Source organism: Falco peregrinus, chromosome 5, assembly GCF_023634155.1.
Source record: "Falco peregrinus isolate bFalPer1 chromosome 5, bFalPer1.pri, whole genome shotgun sequence".
Lineage (NCBI taxonomy): Eukaryota > Metazoa > Chordata > Aves > Falconiformes > Falconidae > Falco > Falco peregrinus.
Genome location: NC_073725.1, coordinates 4,349,150 through 4,370,233, shown reverse-complemented (window position 1 = coordinate 4,370,233; position 21,084 = coordinate 4,349,150). Strand labels below are relative to the sequence as shown.

At 38.2% G+C, this 21,084-nt stretch overlaps 1 protein-coding gene across 15 annotated transcripts in view; it reads left to right on the top strand.

The window, feature by feature from the left end:
* Window positions 1–17,075, top strand: part of OSBPL3 (oxysterol binding protein like 3) — a 90,286-nt gene extending 73,211 nt beyond the window's left edge. For all 15 annotated transcript variants that reach the window (XM_055804028.1, XM_055804029.1, XM_055804025.1 and 12 more), the window contains 7 exons: window positions 2,529–2,592; window positions 5,397–5,475; window positions 7,604–7,748; window positions 9,085–9,229; window positions 9,912–10,038; window positions 10,604–10,726; window positions 12,265–17,075. In XM_055804028.1, coding sequence (XP_055660003.1) covers window positions 2,529–2,592; window positions 5,397–5,475; window positions 7,604–7,748; window positions 9,085–9,229; window positions 9,912–10,038; window positions 10,604–10,726; window positions 12,265–12,361 — 780 coding nt within the window. In that variant the 3' untranslated portion in view covers window positions 12,362–17,075. The remainder of the gene's footprint in view (window positions 1–2,528; window positions 2,593–5,396; window positions 5,476–7,603; window positions 7,749–9,084; window positions 9,230–9,911; window positions 10,039–10,603; window positions 10,727–12,264) is intronic.
* The last annotated feature ends 4,009 nt before the right edge of the window (window positions 17,076–21,084 follow it).

The following is a 21,084-nucleotide window of genomic DNA, read 5'->3' as shown; positions in this document are numbered from 1 at the left end:
GATGGGACGTGACAACCAACAGCTGACACTCGAGAAGCCAAGGCTGGCAGGCTGCCTACTCCAGTAACTGGATAACTTGGTTAAGTGGAGTGCAGTTCTCTATGCTGAAATCTGATCCGGACTGCAACAAGCATTCACATTCTTGTCATAATATTCTGTGTGTGATCATTAAAAATACTGTATCTTCAGCTATTTAATATCTTTTTTTATAACAAATATACCCTTTGTGTGAGCCAATCAGCCACTAGTATTTTCTACGGCAATATGACTATTTTTGCTTCCTGTCCAAACACTTTGTGGGCTAAGCCTTTCAAACCTGGTACCACAGCTTAGTAGGTGAAGGATGTATACAACATATCCAGGTCTGAGTGTTTATGAAAATAATTCCCCAATAGGAGAATAATTATTAAGTATGGTTAAAAAACACTAAACTTAAACCAGCCAAGTTACCAAAATTGCTAAGCTTGAGTCATATGTTAAAAAGAGGCAAAACTAAATAATCTGATGCCTAGCAGAATAAGAATGATTGAAAGCTGCTTCATTATGTCTAGACATAACAAAAAAAATAATTATAAAATGTGCAGTGTGCAAGGGTGTACGACCTAGAAATTTGATCAGAGAAAGCCTTCTAAGAGGCTTCCTTTAGGAAATGAAAAGTGGTTTTGGCAGTCTCTGAAGATACAACATTTTGTACATTATGCTTTACAACAGACCAAACGGAGTGCTATGTGATCTTTCCTTAGTCTCGGGGAAATGTGCACAGGCATTAGTAAAAATAAGGAAAAAAAGAGAACAAAACAGTCAAAGCAAGAATCACATTTAAAGTTCAAGTAATGTATCTGGTTCTTCATTGTGTTGCTTCAGTTCTAAGATGATGTGTATAGAGCACTGAAGTTACCAATGTAACCTCAAACTGAAGTAACAACGTGGTGAATAAAGGTCGGTACTGAGCGTAAATGTTAGATTGAATTAAAAGAGATTTTCCCCTGAATATTGGATAAATCAGTACAAAGGCTGCTTTTTCTAAAGAGGAACTTTAATACATGACGGGGCTTGGGCTGTTGACAGCTGTTGTTCTAATATGTGCAATAAGTGATGTGTGGTAAAGTTAAGTTACTGTAATAGTATGGGGGTGGAGGACTATTAGGAAGGGAGGATGGTACAGGAGGAAAGAAATTTCATGCAGCTTTGCAAGAATTAAAGTTTCTCTTTGCATCGGGAGCTGTTGCTTACTGCTTGTGCCAGCATTTTAATGCTTCCTTTAGATAACTTGTTAGTGCAGGTAGTAGGTAATCCATGGGATAGGCAAAATGTATAAAATAACGGATTCTGTTCTGTTACCAGAGTGAGTTTAGAATAACTGTTTTAGCATCATGACCTTACTCTGGAATTACAACAGTTTAAGTGAGAGCTAAATTTAACCCATGAATTATAGTGACATCTGGGGTTAATCTGGGTGCAGCATGTGAGAGTGTTGCTTGTGGTGGATTATGGCATAGCTGAGAGTAGTTAGTACTCTTCTCTTTTTTTTTTAAACCAAGTAGAGGATGTTACATAAATAACAATGCCTGCGGAAAAAATGCTCGATAACAGATTTGCAAAATGAGTAACAAAGACAAAATTAAAACTGCATTTGAGCCATGTAGATGGTTAAGAAATTAAATTCATAGTGGGAAATAGCAATTTGACTTGAAAATAAAGTTGTCTTTGTCAAAAGAACAGTAAGCACTGCACATCAAAGAGTTGGTCCTGGTCAGTTGTTAGTCATGTTCATCCAGAAGGCAGAATTTACAGCCAAGGAGGAGTGGCTGCTTTCACTTTGTGCAGTTACTTTATTATTTAGTATTTCATTTTAACAGTCTGCATTGTGTATTTGTTTATTTACTCACAGTCTTTGCTTCACTGTTTTGGTGGTTGCCCTAATTCATGTATGTGCTACTACCCAAAGCTGATAAAATGCAGTGTGTGATTAGAGTTTTGCACTAGAAACACCTGGAGTATCACTGCTGCACTAGTAGGGGTTGCTAGATGGAATTTCGTGGCTCGATTTCTCCACCTGTGGCCCCTTCAGAGAGGCTGATCTCTGTCCCCTCCCTCATAGTTAGGATTTTGTGGGTATTTACTGTACAGAAGAAACTGGCCCGTTTATTTGTACCTTTTTTTGGGGGGGTGGGGTGGGGTGTGTGTCTGTGTGCCCAAATTGCAGCTTCTGTTAATATACAAAGAGTCCTAAGGGTAAGTGTAATTATCACCTTAGAGTCGATGTGCAAAACAGGTAGATTTTCACTTGATGAACAAGCCTTTTAAAATAAGTGCTTCCCATTTCTTTGAAGGCTTCTTAGGTTTCAGTACCTTATTGATCTGACTGACTCCCCCTCCAGGACACAACTGCAAAGGGAAAGTAAATGTTCAAATTGTAAATGAATAAAAAATGAAGGGGGTGGGGGAAAAAAGAACCCAAACCAAAATGACTGTTCAAGTGTTAATATGTCCATCCTTTTTCTTCCCCGTTCATGCCTTGCTATTAGGTCAGTCACCATCCGCCTATTTCTGCATGCCATGCTGAATCTGTGAATTTTGCTTTTTGGCAAGGTAACTCTTCAGTCTATCATTTACTTTTACAGTGTTTGTAATATTTTAATTGTATGTCTAACATGAAATATCCAGAAACTGGGAAAAGCTGAAATTCCCTGCTTAAAGTGTATTAGAATGGCTTTAAGAAATGTCAGCCTATGCTTACTTGCATGCCTCTTATTTGGATGTTTATATATATATATATGTATATATATAAAATATTAAATGATTATTCTTTTCATGTACAAATATCTGCATTTCTTTAAAATCAGGTTTATTCTGGGGAGGGGGTTCTTAATAAAGGAGAGTTGTACCTCAAGTTATTTATAAAACAAACAAGATGGAACACAGCTTGAAAAAACACAAGTTAAATCCTGATCTTGTAAACCTGTTCTGAAAATAATTTCCAAATATGAGCATAACAGCAATGATAAATATATTTACCTTGTCTTTCTCTGCTGGCATTATTATAGCATGTAAGATTCTGTGCTATTTTTCTACTAACATGGTGTTTCAAAAGAAGTATTTTGGAGCTGTGTAATGCTGGTGAAGATGTCAGCTAGCCACAGTACCTGTGTGGTTAGATATTTCTGGAGTGTACACAGAACACAATTATGCCTTTTAACTCAGTTAAAATCCTTCACCCAGATCTGTCGATTCACAATGTACCTTTAATTCTGTTATGATTGACTCTGCTGACTTAATTATTACAGGTGGAGCCATACTGAACAGAAATTGGAACTTTGTCATTAGTCTGGGTTTCATTATTCAATGTAATAATTTGCTTTGTAAACAAATACAGGGACATGAGGCCTTTTCTTCTCAGCTAAAAAGCAGAGATGACCAAAAATGTATTCAGTTACTGAATACTGCATAAATAAGACTAGATAGCAGCCTGTCTTAACAACAACTTGTGAAACTGATTTGTTTAACAGATCTTGACAACTGTTGTCACTCAAATATTTTAGAGAACAAAGCTCTTCTGTAGAGCTGAGAGCTGAGACTGATCAATGAGAGTGTGAGATTTGGTCTTGATGAGCACAGGAGACTCAATCAGGGTGCAGCAGGGATTTTGTTGTTTTGGGTTTAAATGTGGCTAACTGAGTTGATGGGAGATCTAGACAATGATTTTTTTCCAATGCAAAGGCAATTTGTAAATGCTGTGGCCTCTCTTTATGGGGCTATATTAACTTACACGGAAAGGTTAACATCAAGTTAATCAGAAAGGTAGCTTTCCAGTGAGGTAATTTCTTTCTGTGTGTAAAGATCTTTTCACTTACCATATTATCTCCTCAGCTGAAAAGGAGACAGCCCTCAGCAATGTTGCCAGAGTAGTTCTGTCATCCCACCAGACGCTGACTTTAGTTCATCTGTTTCACCACCAAAAAATTTTTTGATCATCTCTAGTGAGCCAGAAGACTGGGTTCTGACAGTGACAGTTACTTTGGAAATTGTTTTCCCAGACTTACAAAGCTGAATCTGCTTTTGCAGAGGAGTGTAGACACATGAACAATGGAAATGCAGAATACAAAGTTCCAACTATTACAACATCTGTGCCTGAATTAGTCTGGGCATAGCTTTGAAGTAACACTTTGTCCTAAAATTTTTGCATGATCAGGTTGCACACTGGTTCCCAAGATGTTTATCTCTGTGGGACAGCTTTGCCATTTACGAAAACTTAGAACATAACACGGTCTAATAATACATTTTAACTCAGCCGGGTGATGCTGACCCAGCAGCAAACTCCAAAACCAAATAAACCAGAAGGTCCTTCTCTCAAGTGATAAGAAAAGGATAATTTTTTTTCCATGAGGAATTCTGCCCTATGTCCCATTCCAGCCTTTGCAATAGTAGGCAGCTTGGTGTGGCTCAGTCCTATCACTTGCACATACATACTGAGGAGATGTGTAATCTCCTACCTACGGTTTGAGCATCTATCTCACAGCCAGCATAACAGCTTCGCCCCCCACAACTGCATAGGAGACAGTGTTTTGTTCTCCTTGTGTTAGTACTGGCATCTTTTTGAGACTAGAGATGAATTTTTCCCTCTTTTTTCGGATTGGACAGAGAATGGAGTTCCTAGTGTCTTAATACAGCAAGGATACTATTCCCCTAAGCTCTGAAGTTACTGTGAAAGTTACTGCCTGATTATCTAGCCCAATTTAACTCTATACTCTTCTGCCATGCTTTTCTGTCTATGTTTCTTTCTCTTCCAGATGTTTTTGCTCAATAAATTTTGCTAAACTTGCATTGAAATTTCTCATCTTTTTTTTTTTGAGAAATGATGTGAGACTTAGACACATCTTTCTGTGATTCAAACAAGATTTTAAAAGGCCAGTTAAACTTACTGAGGAAGTTGGACTAAATCCCTCTGCAATTTTGTGCCCTTTGAAGCATTTTCTTCTTCACTGTGGATGGTCTTAGTTCTTATATATTTATATTTGAAATTCTGCTTTTTTCTTTGGAAATGTCTGCATTCATTCACTAGCAACTGAATTGCAGAGAAATATATACTGTCTATAACTTTTTCAAATTTCTGTCTTTTGAAAAAGTTTTTCAGAGAGGACTTTTAAACCTCTGTTCCTTTGTTATTTCAATACCCAATAATATAATGAAAAAAAAAAAGCAAAACCCAAACCCATGTTTAAAGGTCCACAGCATTATTTGAACTCTTATTCTGTTGCACCATGTTATTTTGCACTTCTTGAAAAGAAAGTGGAACGCAGAAATAGATTGATTTATCCATTCCTATGAATGAATTCCTGTGATTTATGAATTCCTATAAACCTGTCCTTTTTTTTTTTTTCCTCTTCCTGTTTCAGATGTAAGATGGAAAAACAAATTCTGGGGAAAGTCCATGGAAATTGTTCCAGTTGGTACAACACATGTAACTCTTCCAGCGTAAGTGCTGAAGTCATGCATTGCTGTTCACACAGAGGCACATACATGCTTGCACACACTGCAGCCACATTTAGCCAGATAAGAACAAACTGTGCTGTGCCATATTAGACCTTTGGGAAGAACTGGTGATTAAGATTTAGTTTTTTAAAAAAAAAGGGGGGGGGGGGGGGAGAAAAACACCAAAGCAAACCCAGAAGCATAAAACAGAAGCCCTAACTCTTTCAAAGGTTATAAAAAACAAACGATGAAATAAAAAACATCACTCCTGTGTTTTCTGCAAAAAGAAAAGTTGGTGTTTTCATACTTCAGTTGAATTTCAAGCTTTATGCATTCACAGGGAAAAACTGCATGGTAGAGGAAGCTATGAATTCTTTTCTTGAATATGGTTTTGGCAGAGGAGGGTGATGGTGGTGTTGCTCATGTCTTTTGTACCCATATTTGTACGGACCCTAACACCATGGGGTCCTGGTCTGTAGTTGAGGCCAGTAGCCATCATCACTGCATAAATATTGTAAGTGAAAAAGAGAACTGTTACATGTCTGGTGTTTATTGTCCCAGGAAGTAAGCAGCCACTGTAGCTAAGTGTTGAATACAGTTTAATTTTTTCAAAAAAAATTAAAAATCTGCAGTGTTCCTATGCTGGCTTGACAGTGTGCCCATTATAGGTCAACAAATAAAATCCCTTAAAATTTGGCCTATATCCATCATATTTGCAGAACCGGAGGTCTAAAGGTTGAGCAGTGTTCCAATTAAATCTGTTTTCCAAAGAGAGTCTACAAAAATAATTATTCTGCCAACTGAAAAAAAAAAAAGGGGTGGGGGGGGTGGGGGGTAAAAAGAAAAATAACTCAAGAACCTAGCACTCACCAGACTAAGTGACTAAGCATGCCTTTTCTCTTAAGTAGGTAAAATTGTGATATAGTAAAATGTCCAAAAGGTAATGTATAAAACATTCTGTGTTCACAGCTGCTAGCCTAAGCTGTGGAGTGAAGGGTCTTTAGGATGTGAGTGGGGGTTCAGAGGCAAGGTAACTAACAGAGTAAGGCCCACGGTGAGCCGATGAACTGGAAAATAATCTGATCCATACATGCTGTTTGTAACCCTGTGTATCTGATACAGAATTCCATACAGAAAAGGTACTGAGGCTATAGGCAAAAATGAAGCAATAATATAAAGGTTATTTTTGGAGCAAATACACTATTTTTAGCATGCATGATAGAGCACGTGACCTGCAAGTAGGAGCAGGAAAACAAGTTACTGTGGGGCAAATTGGACACTTCTCTGCTAGTCTAAAAACTATGCTTGTGTATGCTCTTCCAAAGAAGCAAGTGAAAGCAAGTGATTAAGGGGAGGTAAGGAAGATTCTAATACCCTCATGGGATGTGTGCAAGGCACTTGCTCTGAGGAAAATGGCGCTTTGTAAGTTTACCTTTTACCTTACCAGTAGCAACTTCACTATCAATACCCAGAACAAATTGTAGATATGTCTTCAAGAGGCTTTCCTTTTCTTGACATCTTATAAAGCTGTTTTATAAGAACATCTAGTTCTTTAATAAAAGATAAAATACTGTATTACCTATTGGTATTTGTTTATCTCTCCCTATTTGTTGTCTTCCAGTGTGCGACTACATCTTGAACTACCTGGTGAGAACTTTTGATCTCACCTAAAGCACACACATAGGTGCAGCCTTGAGAGCCTGAGCCAAGCCCATTCCACTCAATAAGTCTTCTGATGACTCTGGTGGCCCACGTCCTTGTGTTTTCAGTTGTCACTGTGTTACAAGCTGTGAAATGGGCATTTCAGCCAGGAGAAGATATTAGAATGATTACTTTTGGAAACCTAAAACTGATAAAGAGGGGCAAGTAAACTGAGAAAAAACTGAATCCATTTGTATGGATTTCTGCTATTCTGTTAATAGCAGTAGTGGAAAGGGTTTTCTAGTAGACAGGATTGTTGTCATAGGGTTTGGTTTTGAGAAGGTGTGGGACAAGAAGATGAGGCATTTCAGAAGAGAAAATTGTTTTGTGGGGTTTTCTAATCAAGTTCTCTGCAGGTTTTTTTTTTCACAAGTATATGAGATCATTTGAACAAGGCATGAGATTTTTCTTCTGTGTATTTTTCTTACAGTTTTAAAGACCATTTTGCATGGAACAAGGTGACATCTTGTATCCATAACATCTTAAGTGGGCAGAGATGGATTGAACACTATGGAGAGATCATCATCAAAAATCTTAATGATGACACTTGCCACTGCAAACTGACTTTTATAAAGGTAACCACAGCAGTAACCACAGCAATGTTGGCAGTGCCTTTTCTAACAGACACAGCAGTGGGTGGATGTTCTCTGCTGAAGCCCAGTACAACTGCTTACAAGCTACATTTTCCTAGAGTTCTGCTGTAATTACATGTGATTCTTTGAGAAACTGTAACTCTGAAGGAACTGCTGCTCACTAGGTGGAGCCAGGCCAGAAAGAGAAGCAACAGCTTTCTAAGGTGATTCAACTGGAGATGCGGAAAAGTATGAGGGAAGGAAAGGAAATACGATGAAAAGCCTACCATGGGTTTGATGAGAGAGGTAGGCACAAGATGTCTACTGACAGGGGTTTACCACATACCTCCTGCTAACCCATTGGCATGTGCTGTGGTTGCATTAATTCAGCAACCATAGAACCAGTGCTTACGTGCGGTGCTTCACCCAGTGCTCTTTTCTAGCCCTTTGCAGGTACTCAGAGGAGTTTAAGTGAGAGGTTGCCGTGTCACTCAAAGCTTTTGCTTCAGTACAAGGCATCAAGATATGACTTCCTCAGGAAATGCCCTTAATAACTGCAATTAAAATTAGGTTTTGACAATAGATGACTTCTTCCTAGTAAAGGAAAATCAATGAAAACCTAATACGATGCCAAAATTTCTAACTTAAGAAACAGTTTTGCAAAGCATGCTAGGAGACTTGCCTTAACCTGCATTTTCTGTATCTGATCGCTGGAGAAAGGCTGTGCTTTGCATAGAAACAGACCATATAGATATAGCCTAAGTACTTCACCATACCTGTGCAGCATGGCAGGCTCAGCAGCGGAAGGAAAGTTCCCTTTTCTTTGTTTTCCTGAATACTTGGTGCTGTCTTAGAAGCAATAGGTTGATTTTTCTTTTTTAAATACTCGCTTGAAAGTACTGTATTATATTTGCAGAGTTGCAGTGGATGTTTAGAGTTCAAACTGTAAAGATTGAGAGCCTGCAAGTCTTACACCTGTGATACTGCAAATTGTCTAAAGTGGAGATTACTGTATAAGTTCCTTCTCTTCCTCTTCTGCAAATCTGGGGAAGATGTAGATAACTAAGAAGTCAGTGTTACCTGTTATTGGGCAAAATTCAAGGTCAGCTATGCTTTATCTAGTACTGTCCCCAAAAAAGGCAAATAAATTCTCAACATTAATATTTTAATAAGCTGATTAATAATATCAACAGCAGTTGTTTGGATATGGTATTGTAATGCACACCTAAGTGAATACTTTGCAGAAAACCACTCTGCAGCATGGTGCTACTGACATGGCAAAATCACTGACACCTGACGGCTTATGCACCTTTTTTCCCCTCATTCCTTTTAATTCTAGGCAAAGTATTGGAATCCAAATGCACATGAGATCGAAGGCAGTGTCATGGATAAAGCTGGAAAAGTTGTGCATCGACTTTTTGGGAAGTGGCATGAAAGTTTGTACTGTGGGACAACTTCATCTTCAAACTGCATATGGAGAGCAAGTTAGTGATCGGAATGGCTAATGTAGAGAACTTAGGATCTGCTTGAGAATAAGCTTACTATTTTCATCTCTTTATTATGCCCCAACTTATTGTTATTTCTATGGTGGAATATTACATTTTTGTCAAGCGTTTAAAATCTAGACCAGAAGAAAACATCATTTAAATTATACGGAGAACTTAATCCCATGGCTGCCTGCACTTGCTTCATTCTTTCTCATTTTCATATTTGGGCATGAAGTGGGTACTGAGGACGCTAAAAGGAAGACAAAAAAAGAATGAACAACCCCCTTCATTTTTTGTGTAGAGAAGTGTTGTGTATTTTGTGTGTTAAACATTGGACGATTAGCCCACGAAGCTCAGTTCTGTAAGGACAAGGACAGCCATATCCAACCTTCTCTCAAACTTGTGGGGTTTTGTCTACTGTAGTCTGAAAAAGCACTATGCTAATGCCATGGCCTTCATCACAGTTGTGCTCTGATTCAGCTGAGAGAACAGAAATCTGTTTTGTTGCAGTGCAATTATCAAGGGGGATGTTGTCTTTTGTTACATTATTAAACACCTCTTATTCCCCCCAGAATTGAGACTGTGGTTCAGAGATAAAGGACTGAGGGGAGCTTGGAATTTTCCTTCTAAAGATAACAGCATTTCAGTAGAATTCTACATGTACTCTTTTCTTCTGTAGATCCGATGCCTAAAGATTATGAACAGTGGTATGGATTTACTCAATTTGCACTGGAGTTAAATGAACTGGACCTGCAAACTAGGTCATTACTTCCATCCACTGATACACGTTTTAGGCCGGACCAAAGGTAAGAAGTTTTAACTCTTTAAATATCTTTCTCAAATAGTTCTTAATCTTCTGCACACTCACTTTACCTTAAGCTCAAACTATTTTTTGTAGATACCTGCAGTGTGTTTCTATTTCTACATTAATGTGCATCTGAAACAGACATCTTACTTATCAAGAGATGGTGTAGTCGTCATGGACCAGTGTTTCCTAGAATTGGCTCTTGGATGCTTCTAGATAACTGCCTTTCCAAAGATGTTAAAACTTCAGTACTTTAGGTACTGGATGTTGAACATAATGTGTTTGAATAGCCAAAACCCGAGACACCTGAGATTTCTTTCTGCCGTGGTATTTCTACTGTTGCTAACATCCAAGTAAAAGAATGTAACGATGACTTTGAGCTGGTTATGAGGGTTGCTTTTCCTTAAGTACTTTTTGATAGTGCAGTTGTCTGCAGATGTAGCATTTTACCTTTCAAACACTGTGAACCGCCTGCTGTAAAGATTAGATTCTGTAGTTCTAGAGGACCTGGCAAAGATGGAGGACAGGAGCACCAATTGTGTCTCTTATCACTGCTGGTGCTACAGGTTTCTAGAAGAAGGGAATATTGAAGGGGCTGAAATGCAGAAGCAGAGGATTGAGCAGCTACAGAGAGAACGACGGAAGGTGCTGGAAGAAAACAATCTAGAGCATCAGCCTAGATTTTTCAGGTACTGTATAATAATTAGCATATGCTACCATTTACTGAAATTCTTATTATAGAGTTGGTTGTAAGCTGCCATAGAGCAGGCTCCAGTTTTTTCCAGGTTTCTTCCATATTCTTGATTTTTATACTTTGGCAATGTAAACCACTCCAGACTTACTTGAAACTCAGAATTAATATATTTTATTTTTTTCATTAGTGCATCCCTGAATTTCTTTCTGACTTTTTTGCCTTGATGGTGATTGATATTTAGACTGCTTTTGAATTTGCCTGAGTGAATGTAGCATCTTTGATTCTTTCAAGCAAAGTGAAGTAGCTGGATTTAGCTTAATTATTTCTTCTGACCTTCTGCCAAATTCAGTGGGATTGCCCTGTGCAGAAGTGTGCAGAGTTGGAGCCTTTCATTTCCACAGCTGTTTTTGATTTGTACCTTTCCCCCCTATTTCATGGAGAGGGAGTTATCATTCAGAGGGCACTTTATTTCTTCCTGTTGTAAATCAATTAACATGAGACTTCAGCCATCAAAAGACAAAAATGAACACTAGTGAGATCACGGCCTTCTGCCGTCCAGCTTCTCCTAGTCTCCTGCAATGAAACAAGTGGAGCTGAGTTGAATGTTGTATGGACCTAGGTATCACAGCTAACAGATCTGGGTTCCTAATTTTTTTCTGGATAGATAGGTACTGTACTTCTGAGGAACATAGAAATGTTTAAAATAGGTGCAAATAGGTGCAAAAAGGGAATGGCTCAGACCACTGCATGCCTGACTGTGAGCTAACTCATCACATGTCAGTCATACCTACTAAAGACAAGGAAACGTTGGTTCCAGCAGGATAGAGACAGTCTAATACTTTGTAATTGTATATTCACAATGAGAATTGTGAATAATAATGAGGATTTGAAAATTGAGGTTTGTGCTGTAAATTTATATAACAGAATAAAGAATTTAATTACTATATGGCAAAAGTGTTAACCCAGTATTAGAGTAGATATGAATTATGCATTCCGCTTTTCACTAGTGATTTCTCTCTTCAACAAATCACAAGCCTTGATTTGCTTGAAAGAATAATTAGCTGTTGTGCCAAAAACATTGCACACTAAAAGCAGATTGATTACTTCAGGATATGGTATCTAGTGCAATGAGTCTCACTTCTTGACTGAGAGCAACTTTACTGAATGCAATAACTGTGGTGGGCCATCTTTGGGGGGGTGAAAGGTAAATTTCCACTTTCCACTCAAAGCTGCCTTTGAGACCATGAAATAAACCTGGAGTGTAGTTTTAAGTACTAAGCACTAAGCACTGGCATGTGACTGTGAAATACGTGTTGATCTCAGCTGAACGCTAGGCTACTGAGGTGCGTCTCCAAGGCCCGGTACAGACACACCAGTTCAGCTCTCCAAGCTATATCGCTGTGTTTGAAGACTGTACTGGGTTGCACTGCAGCTGGTAATTGGCTGGATTGGGTATCTGCGCATAGCATTACACAGCATATGTATGGAAAACATAAGCTTTACATTTAAAGATATTTGTTTAATCTTTGATAGGAAATCCAACGATGACTCCTGGGTGAGCAATGGAACTTACATGGACCTTAGAAAAGAACCTGGTTTTTCCAAACTGGACAATCCTGTCCTCTGGTGAAAGAGGAGCTAAGTGAAGATATTCTGTGTGTATTCTCAGATCTGATTTAAAAGAAGTATATACAAAATATATCTCTCTATATATAACTATATATACACACACACAGAGACACAAATAATATATTTGTGGGGGGTGTGTACGTGTACAAGTGTGCATATCACCAGAATTGTGCTTAATTTAGAATCTGATGATTAATGTTTCCTTTGACTATTGCAGTGATTATTTGAATGTATAAATGCCCTAGCTTCTTTTTATAAAGTATTTAATAAATAGTACTGAATGTTAGCAGCAAGAGGGCAAAGCGGAGCTTTTACACTACTTTTCCAATATTAATAACGTCAGTTCTGAGTTAACTTATGCCTTATTGAATTGCATTGGAGACAGCAGCAGCCTCTCCTAGCTGTGCTGAGAAATCAGAGTGCAAGCCTTAGCAACTCAAACTGTAAGTAGGCTTCCACAGTTCAATGAGTAGTTCAGCTGTCTCTGGGCTGGTATAAATTGCTAAAACAGACTATCAGCTGGTGCTGGAATCTGAGTGATGTTTTGCTGCCTGTAGAAAAGATTTAAATAAGCTTTTGTTTCTATTAGCTTACTCCTTAGCATTACGGAAGAAGTAGTTCTGAGCTTATATCAGTGGTTCTACTGCCTTATACATGAACTGTACCCAGCTAAATATAGTGCTAGAAATGCAGGAATCGCCAAAATTTTCCACTGGGAAAAATTTCCACTTCAGATTTATAGCCCCCAACAGGGCAAAAGGAGGACATTCTTTGTATATACTGCTGGAGCACTGACTAGATGAAGAAGCTCTCTCTTTTTCCAGTAAGTAAAATCTACACAGAGCACGAAATCCTGTGCTTCCGTAGCTTCATTTGCTTTTATTAACCTAAAAATTGCAACAGTAAGACTTTTTAAAAAGTGAGCTGATTGTTTTAAGCTAGAAATTTTTTCTTAGTATTTTGATATTTTCTACCTCTTAAGAAATAAACAGCATATTTAAGATCTTATATTTAAAAAATGACCATCTGCCTTATGGAGAAGTGTATGGAGTCTTTGATCTTCCTCTGTTTGTTATGTTCAGATAAGTATTCAAGTATCTTGCACTAAATCAATTGCATCCCCTTCCTGTAATTTTATACATATGGCTAGATTTGTGAAACTACTAAATCATAGGTCAGAAATTTAGCAGGAAACAAATGTAGCAGAAGTCGTGCTTTTGCATCAAGATTATAGAGATGGGCAGTATTTTTGTGTTTTCCATCAAATCAAGATGGCACAGTCGTAACAGAATAATTTGCATTCCTGTCTATCTGCAACTCAAGCCTGACCTATATGATTCTTCAAGTCTGTTCTGTGTGTCTGTGGCTCTGGCAACAACAGTTTCCAAGTTATCGATCTATATCCCGTCACCACCCACACCCCCTTTTCTCACACGCCGCTTCAGTGACACAAAACAAATCCATGCGTCGCTGGCGTGTTAAACTGGTTTATGACTGGAACAATTGGACATGGCATGGAGACGGTAGACTCTTAGAAGGACCAGTAGCTTAGAAAAGCTTGCACTTTACTGTGTGCTGCATTGTTCTAAAGAAAACCCATTAAAAATAGATCTATGTATTATATGTAACACGACGGAAATACGATGAATGCTTCCATTTTAAACCAAATCTGTGATGTCATATTGGATTTATATTTGAATTTTGCTTTCTGTTACCTTGAAGCCCCATTGTCTTAAAGGCAGACGAATGCTTTTTCACCGTTTTTCACTTTGCCCAGGAATTCTGCCTCACTATTAATTCCGTAATTACCAAAGAAAGAAGATAGCATAATACTTTGTATTTAATACATCGTTTAAGCACTCGACTACTACGCCAGCAGCTTACAATAAGGCAAGGTTCACATCCATATGAAGACAAAATTTGGGCTTTGATTCCAAAGGAAATCTTAAACTTTGGGGGCTGTTTGGTTTTTCAAGGAAAGTGAAGATCTCTTCATAGCTTGTTCCCTTCCTATGTTTTATTCTTGTATTAACTGTCAAAACTTAGCACAAAAATGTGTTGATATTTGTAATTATCCTTGCTGTTGGTAATTACCATTTATACTAAAAATAACGTTCATTTAATAACAAAAGAGGATAGGGGGATAAAATAAAAAAGGTTTTAAGGGATCAAAATTTGCGGAGGATGCATTAAACTTGCTCATTGTTATATCTGGCAGCTACTGTGATTGCTGTCTGATCTGGTTGCTGGGTTTGTATTTTCTATGTATGGAGGGGATTTCCCCATACTTCATCGTATGAGCTAATAGTTGATAGCATCTGAAACTAAAAGGGTTAGAGGCCAAAAGGCAAAGTTAAATAATTGTAATGCATTAAAATTATCAGGTGTTAAATGAAACTAATCTCATATTGGGTGTTTAAGTCATGATTTTTGAGAAATCAGACTGGCAGTGTTGCCTTGTATCTTGCTAAATACTTATCTAAAATGTCTAAAATACACCTGATTAATGACAAGAAGCATTGATATAAAATTTTCTTGTAATTTTAAAATTCCCATGTCAAGAAAGTAAACTTCAGAATATTACTACCATCTCCAGAAAAATAATGCCTGAGAATAATCCAGGGAATTTAATAAATACACAAAGCAAAATCATTGCACAAGTTATAGCTCCTTTTGTAAATCTCAGATACGCATTTGCAAACACGATATAACAAGTTGTGAATGATTCTCTGACCCCATGTTTCCAGCTGCAGTGTAATTGTCCCTGCTTACTTTTGTATGAAACAACTGGGTTTAGTGTTAAACTTCTTTGTATATTAAGAAGTGGAAGAAAATTGTCTTGACGTGACTTCTGTGTATTTCTGCATTAAAATATACTCATCATTCACAAACCTTAATATACTCTATACAGTTATTCTTGCTAAAATAGGAAATTTTGCTAAGTTTTTTCCCCCAGAACTTCAGATTTATTAATGGGTGCAAAATTTACATTAGCTTTCTGCAATATAAGTCAGCTGTTGTTTTTAATAGTTGACTTGTTCCCCCATTCCTATCCTGACCGGTAAAAATAATGTATCAGGCAACTTGCTGCTTCCTTTCATACACAGCCATGATCCCCGAGCTGTTTAACTCAACGGATCAGTCTTAAAATTTCCTGATGACCATTGCCTGCTGGTACAGCTCTTTTATTTGATGACTTTATAAACATTAATTAATACAATTTTGGAGGGCTGGTTGAGAACACTGCTTTTCTTTGTGTATCCCTTCACAAAGTAAAACACTCGCTATAAACTTAGATCAAGATGATGGAGCGGCTCAGGCCTTTGGGTGTTAAAACACTGGCTCTGTTTTCAAATTACACAGCAAAGAAAGGAAAAAAAAAAAATTATCCAGGGAAATAATGTTCATAGAAACAGAAACCCGCAGCTCTACTTCCAGATTTGCAGACTCAACACGGTTGCTGATTTTGGTAGAGTGTAAGTTTGGGATTATGAAACAGCCTAACTTGTTTAGGATGCTACTCTTGGTAGCATAAAGTGCCCTTTAGACTGACCAGGACTGGAATGCACTGTTAATCACTGCGTTCCTTTGAATCTCTGCTCTCTGAGATTTGCTTTGTGTTAGTTTGCCAGCACTGACCTACTTCTTTTAGATGCTTTTTGAAATACAGATCCAGCAAAGTACTTAGGGTCTTTATACAGAGCTCAGAAAATGAGATGCATGGAAGGAAAAGTGAAAACAGTCACAACTTTGAGAAGGAAAAATCCTAGAGATCTGTTCTTCCACCAAAAAGTTTTGTTTGAAGGACTGGAAACAAGATTGCTGCTTTCTTTTGAAACCTGGCTCCTGAAGGAGGTGGTGGTTGCAAACACAGGCACCTGTTATTCGGCACTTCAGTGTTGAAGCCAGATTGCTGTGCAGAAAGGAACACAAATTCATGGTGCCAGAATGTACAACCAGGGACAGCTTTGGGGTTGTGCAAAGGTCCAGTGCTGGTCTCAAAAAAACAACCTCTCAAAGACCCTACCCCTTTCCATGCCCCCCACTTGCCCTCGGCTGTTTACAGTCCCGTTAAGGTTTTCTGTGGGGCCACTCACATCTAAAAGTCCTTATTCAGTGTCCCATTTTTCTCTTTATTAAAAAAATTTCTGAAGAATAGGAAAACAGTCCATTCTAACAAGCTTTTAAATGACAAATCTGGCCTAAAAGCTGTAGTTAACAACTTCCCCCATAAACATTGTGGCCTACTTCTGTATCTTTTCCTTGACTGTGAACAAGACTTTCTTCCCACCTGGATGCTGGAGTCTGACCTTGTAAGGGTAGCGTGCTGTGGGAAGGGGCAGCTGTATCTGCTCAGCATAATTAATGTCCTTGCATCTGCTTTTGTGTCAATCTCTTCTGGTGTCTCTCTAGATGACCAGCTTTGCAGAGCAGGAAATTTTCAGCATACCTTATTTTATTCAATACAGGGTTTTTTTTTTGTGTACAACTCTGAGAGGGCAAGCTGGAGTGCAAAACTTGGCCCGCTGTGCATATATGATAGAGAGAAGGATGAAATCAAACTTCTCCACATAACTGAATACATCGTGCAAGGGCTGGAGTCAGTGCTATTCAAAGGAGTGAAGTTAAAAAACAAAAGGTTTTTTTTTGGTTGAGTGTGTTTTCATTCATGAATTCATGTCTACTATAAATAAAAATCCCAGTATTCACCAAAACTCATCTTTTCTATTTTCTAGCTACTGGTGGGTGCAACTTAATCCAGCAGCTGTGGGTTCATAAGAAACTGCGCATATTATCTGGCTTATCTGTTGAGACTTGGTAAATGCTGTAACTTATCACCAAATGTATTATTTACTGCTCAGTTCTTAGATGCTATTCTTGCTGCAGCTTTTGAAAGCAATAAGAGAACTTTTTCACATAAATAGTTGCCATATGTTAAAAGATTATTTTAAGCCGTTTCTTTTTTATATAAATTGTGGATTTGGTGTTTTTGTTGTATAAAACAAAACTGTATTAAAGCTTATGAGAACGTTTGAGAGGTTGATCCACAAGAGGTGATGAGCTCCTTCAGCTCCACAGCTTTGGGATGGCTACTATCTGTGAGAATCAGGCAGTCTTGTATTTATGTTAACAGTATTGTACTAGTTCCAGTATTGGAAAAACATACTACGTGTATGAGGTATTACATACACAAAGCTGCTAAATGCTGAATTTGTTGTTTGTTTTTATAGGGCATTAGGGATTTCAGAATGAAGAAAGGTATCTTATGTGTTAGAATTATCACTGACTTGCAGATTTTTAAGAAAACTTTCTGTAGTCAGGATCATTCCTGTTTTCTGCTTCACTTACTCCAAAAATTTGTAATAATGTTGGAGCACCTTGATTCACAATTTGATTTATTACTTTTGTCTCTGTAACCAATTTAGTTGGACGTTAATAAATCATACTTTCAAAAGGTCATAGAGAACCCTGACTTTTTCCCAGGGGTTGTAAGCATCTTTCTTCAAAGGTTGTTAGTCACAGCTGAAATAAGTCTAGCTTCTGTAGTGATCTGTGCTTTTTACACTTTCCAAAATGGCAAGTATGAAAGAGCTTCCATCTGCTAGAAGCCCTGTTTATCACTCCTACAATCTGTCTGGTAGTTGTGCAGCGTTCCAGTTGTTTACCAGTTTACCTGCACACACTGTACAGCACTGTCACGTGGCTGTTATGCCAGACACTCCGGCAGGGAAAGGGGTAAGCTGATGGAATTCATTTACAGCTAGAAGTTGACTCTTAAAAGCAGGTTTTGGTAGACAGATGTGCAGCATAAATGTTATGCTTTACCATGAATGTGGAAACCACAAACCACATGTTTTCCATAAAACAACTTTCAAAACCAAGGAAACATGGCATTTACTGGAAAGATAAATAACTGGAAGGAAAGGATATCGATGTGGTGTTTTCTCTCTTAGGGATGGTGTTTCAGGACAGCTTTGCCAATCTGATCTCAACTGCATCTCAGGGTCCCACCATATGTGTGTAAGATGCAATACAGATGTATTAGGATCCTGAAAAATGTGGGAGTACAGTGAGTATAATTCCTGACCAACCTGTAATTTCTGACTGCAGTTCTGCAGCACTTCCCAGGCTCAGTATGTACAAAGATTTGGTGGGAGGAAGCCTGGAGGTTCCAAGAAGAGCTGGGACAATTGGATCAATAAATCTCCTACCATGCAAAATAACCTCAGCTGTTGAAAAATAAGGATAGAGGCCAAAAGAAAACCAGCTTATGTATTGGGCAAGAGTCAGCTCCTGTTTTTTGAAATCCAGCCATTTTGGTTCTGTGTTGGGTTAGGAACTTTGGAACTAGCCCATCATGTCAGTGGGAATCACTTCTTTGCTGATTAATTTCATAGGGATCTGACATGCTTTAATTGGTACCTGAAATAACAAGCATTTAGTTCAAGCTGCTGGGAAAATATCCTTTTATAAAAGCAGCAATAGTTTTTGCATAATTATAAAAGGCAGAGGAAGATGACAAGGGATGCTCATTATTGGTGTCCATCATGACCACCTAGGGCAGCAGGAACTTCTCTTAGAGAAGTGGATATGGAATTAATTTCTTGTGCTTGCCCCTTGAGCTAATAACATGCCAAGTACCCACAGCGTGGTCAGGACTACCCAGTAAAACAGGCTGTTCTCCCCTACAGAAGTGTGAGGTTAAACTTGGCGTCTATATACATTGCATCCAATTTGTGTTTAAGCTCAGTTGTCTGGTCCTTTACAGCAATCTCTCTTTTAAAGTAATTTCGCTTACTGCAGAATGATTCAAACCACCACAGAATGAGGAAAACGACAGCTGAGCAGAGCTTGCTCTGCATAGTAACTGACACATCCTGGCCTCTTTTTCTTTATTTTTTTAATGCTTCTGTTACATTTCTTTCATCTTGCAAACATTGCTTTCCACGTTCAATTTGTTGATATTTAGCTTAGATCCCCTCTAGTGCAGCAGATGCGTAAGAATTTGTGAGTTAATCTGAATTTTTAAATGGTGTTAAAAACTGGCCAGATAACAAATTCTGCTCTATACTTAGGAATTTATGTCTTTACTTACTCTGTACCAAGGGAAATACTTGAAATCGGTATGTGTACACCCTCATTTGAGGTAAATCAACACCGCTGTGCTGAGCTGAGTATAACTGAGGCTTAAGTTAACTGAGAATTTGACTCTGTGGGTTCATTGATGTAAGAGTTTACAGGCTCTCGGAACAATAATAAATGTGTGGAAGACTTGATGTTCTGTATGAACATCAGCTGATGTTTCTGTCTGTAATTTCACAGACTTCAGGAATTATTGGCTTTCTCTAAGTGTTAGGGCACTATTTATCTTTGAGGATTTTTGAAGGGATGTTTCATTTGGTATTTTACTAAGAGCAGCTGTTAGAATTCGAAAATATGATTCTTTACTTAGTTGACATTGGTTTTCTTTATTACAATTTCTTTAATAAAAAATTGCTTTCCTAAATTACAGATTTTTTACTTTTTAACTTGTGTTGGTAAAAAAAAAAAAAAAAAAAGCCATGATAAAGGCAGCAGTAAATCTAGTTTGAATTACTGCAGTACATGCCTCGAAAAATCTTAGGTTTTATGAGGATATGTCTGCAATACCTAGATTGCTGCCTGGAGCAAGGAAGATTATGTAGATTTATCAATAGATGAGAACCTGTCTAATAGCTGTGAGAGATTTACTGTTTTGTTTACTCTTAGGTTTGTTATCTTTTCAGCCATTGACAAACTGAAGATGAAGTCAAGAGATGATCCTGCTTGTATTCATCGTTTGTTACTTGTGCTTCAGTCACTGAAACAAATCTTGTGAAGCAACTAGAGCTATATAATAGCTGTATAGGTTTTTTGGATTGGAAAATCAATTTTCCTCTGAAGTTCAAAAATAGTACACCAAATCCTTAAGTCCTTTTGTGGGAAAAATTCTACTGTGGACTTTGCCTGTGAAAGAGCACCACAGGTAGGTCAGTTAGAGCAAGCCTGACTTTCCTGAATTTTCTAGTTAGTGGAGAATGGTAAGCCTAGCCCATCGTTAGCCTGTCCCCTTTCATTTTGGTGAGAGTAAAATTTTGGTTAAAGTTGACAGAGGGTAGAGAACTCAAGGATATTACTCACCTTTTGTGACTATCAGAAACTGGGAAAGAGAGCTGGATGTGCCACGTCACAGGAAAGCCCATAGTAACAGCACCTCTGTATTTTATCTAGCTGCGAAGCTTCCTAAAGCTGAAGCTCATGTGAATGCTTTGGTCTTGATACTAACAGGAATTGTTTGTTTGAAATGATGGGGGAAAGAATGAGAGGAAAGAGTATATAGTGTTGAAATAAGATTCTCGGTATTGAAGTGTGCAGTCACAAGGTCCTAGCCAAAAGAACGACTGCAGTTCATGCTTTCCCAGTACCGGTTGCTCATTGTTTCCTTTCATACTAACACTTCCTCAGGACACAGCTGGTCTTCCTTCTCTCTCAGAAATTGCATTGCTCGCCCTGTGGTGTATTGGCATCGGTGAGGCCATACAGTAACTGCGGAAGAACCAAATAAGCCCCAGCCCAAGCTGGCCGTGACCAGTTCTGTAGGAGGAGGTGCATTCCCATCTCCCATTTGCAAAGAGAGTAGTACTGGCAGTAAGAAAACCATCCACCCAAGGTCACTTGCATCACTCACTACAGATGCTACTCACC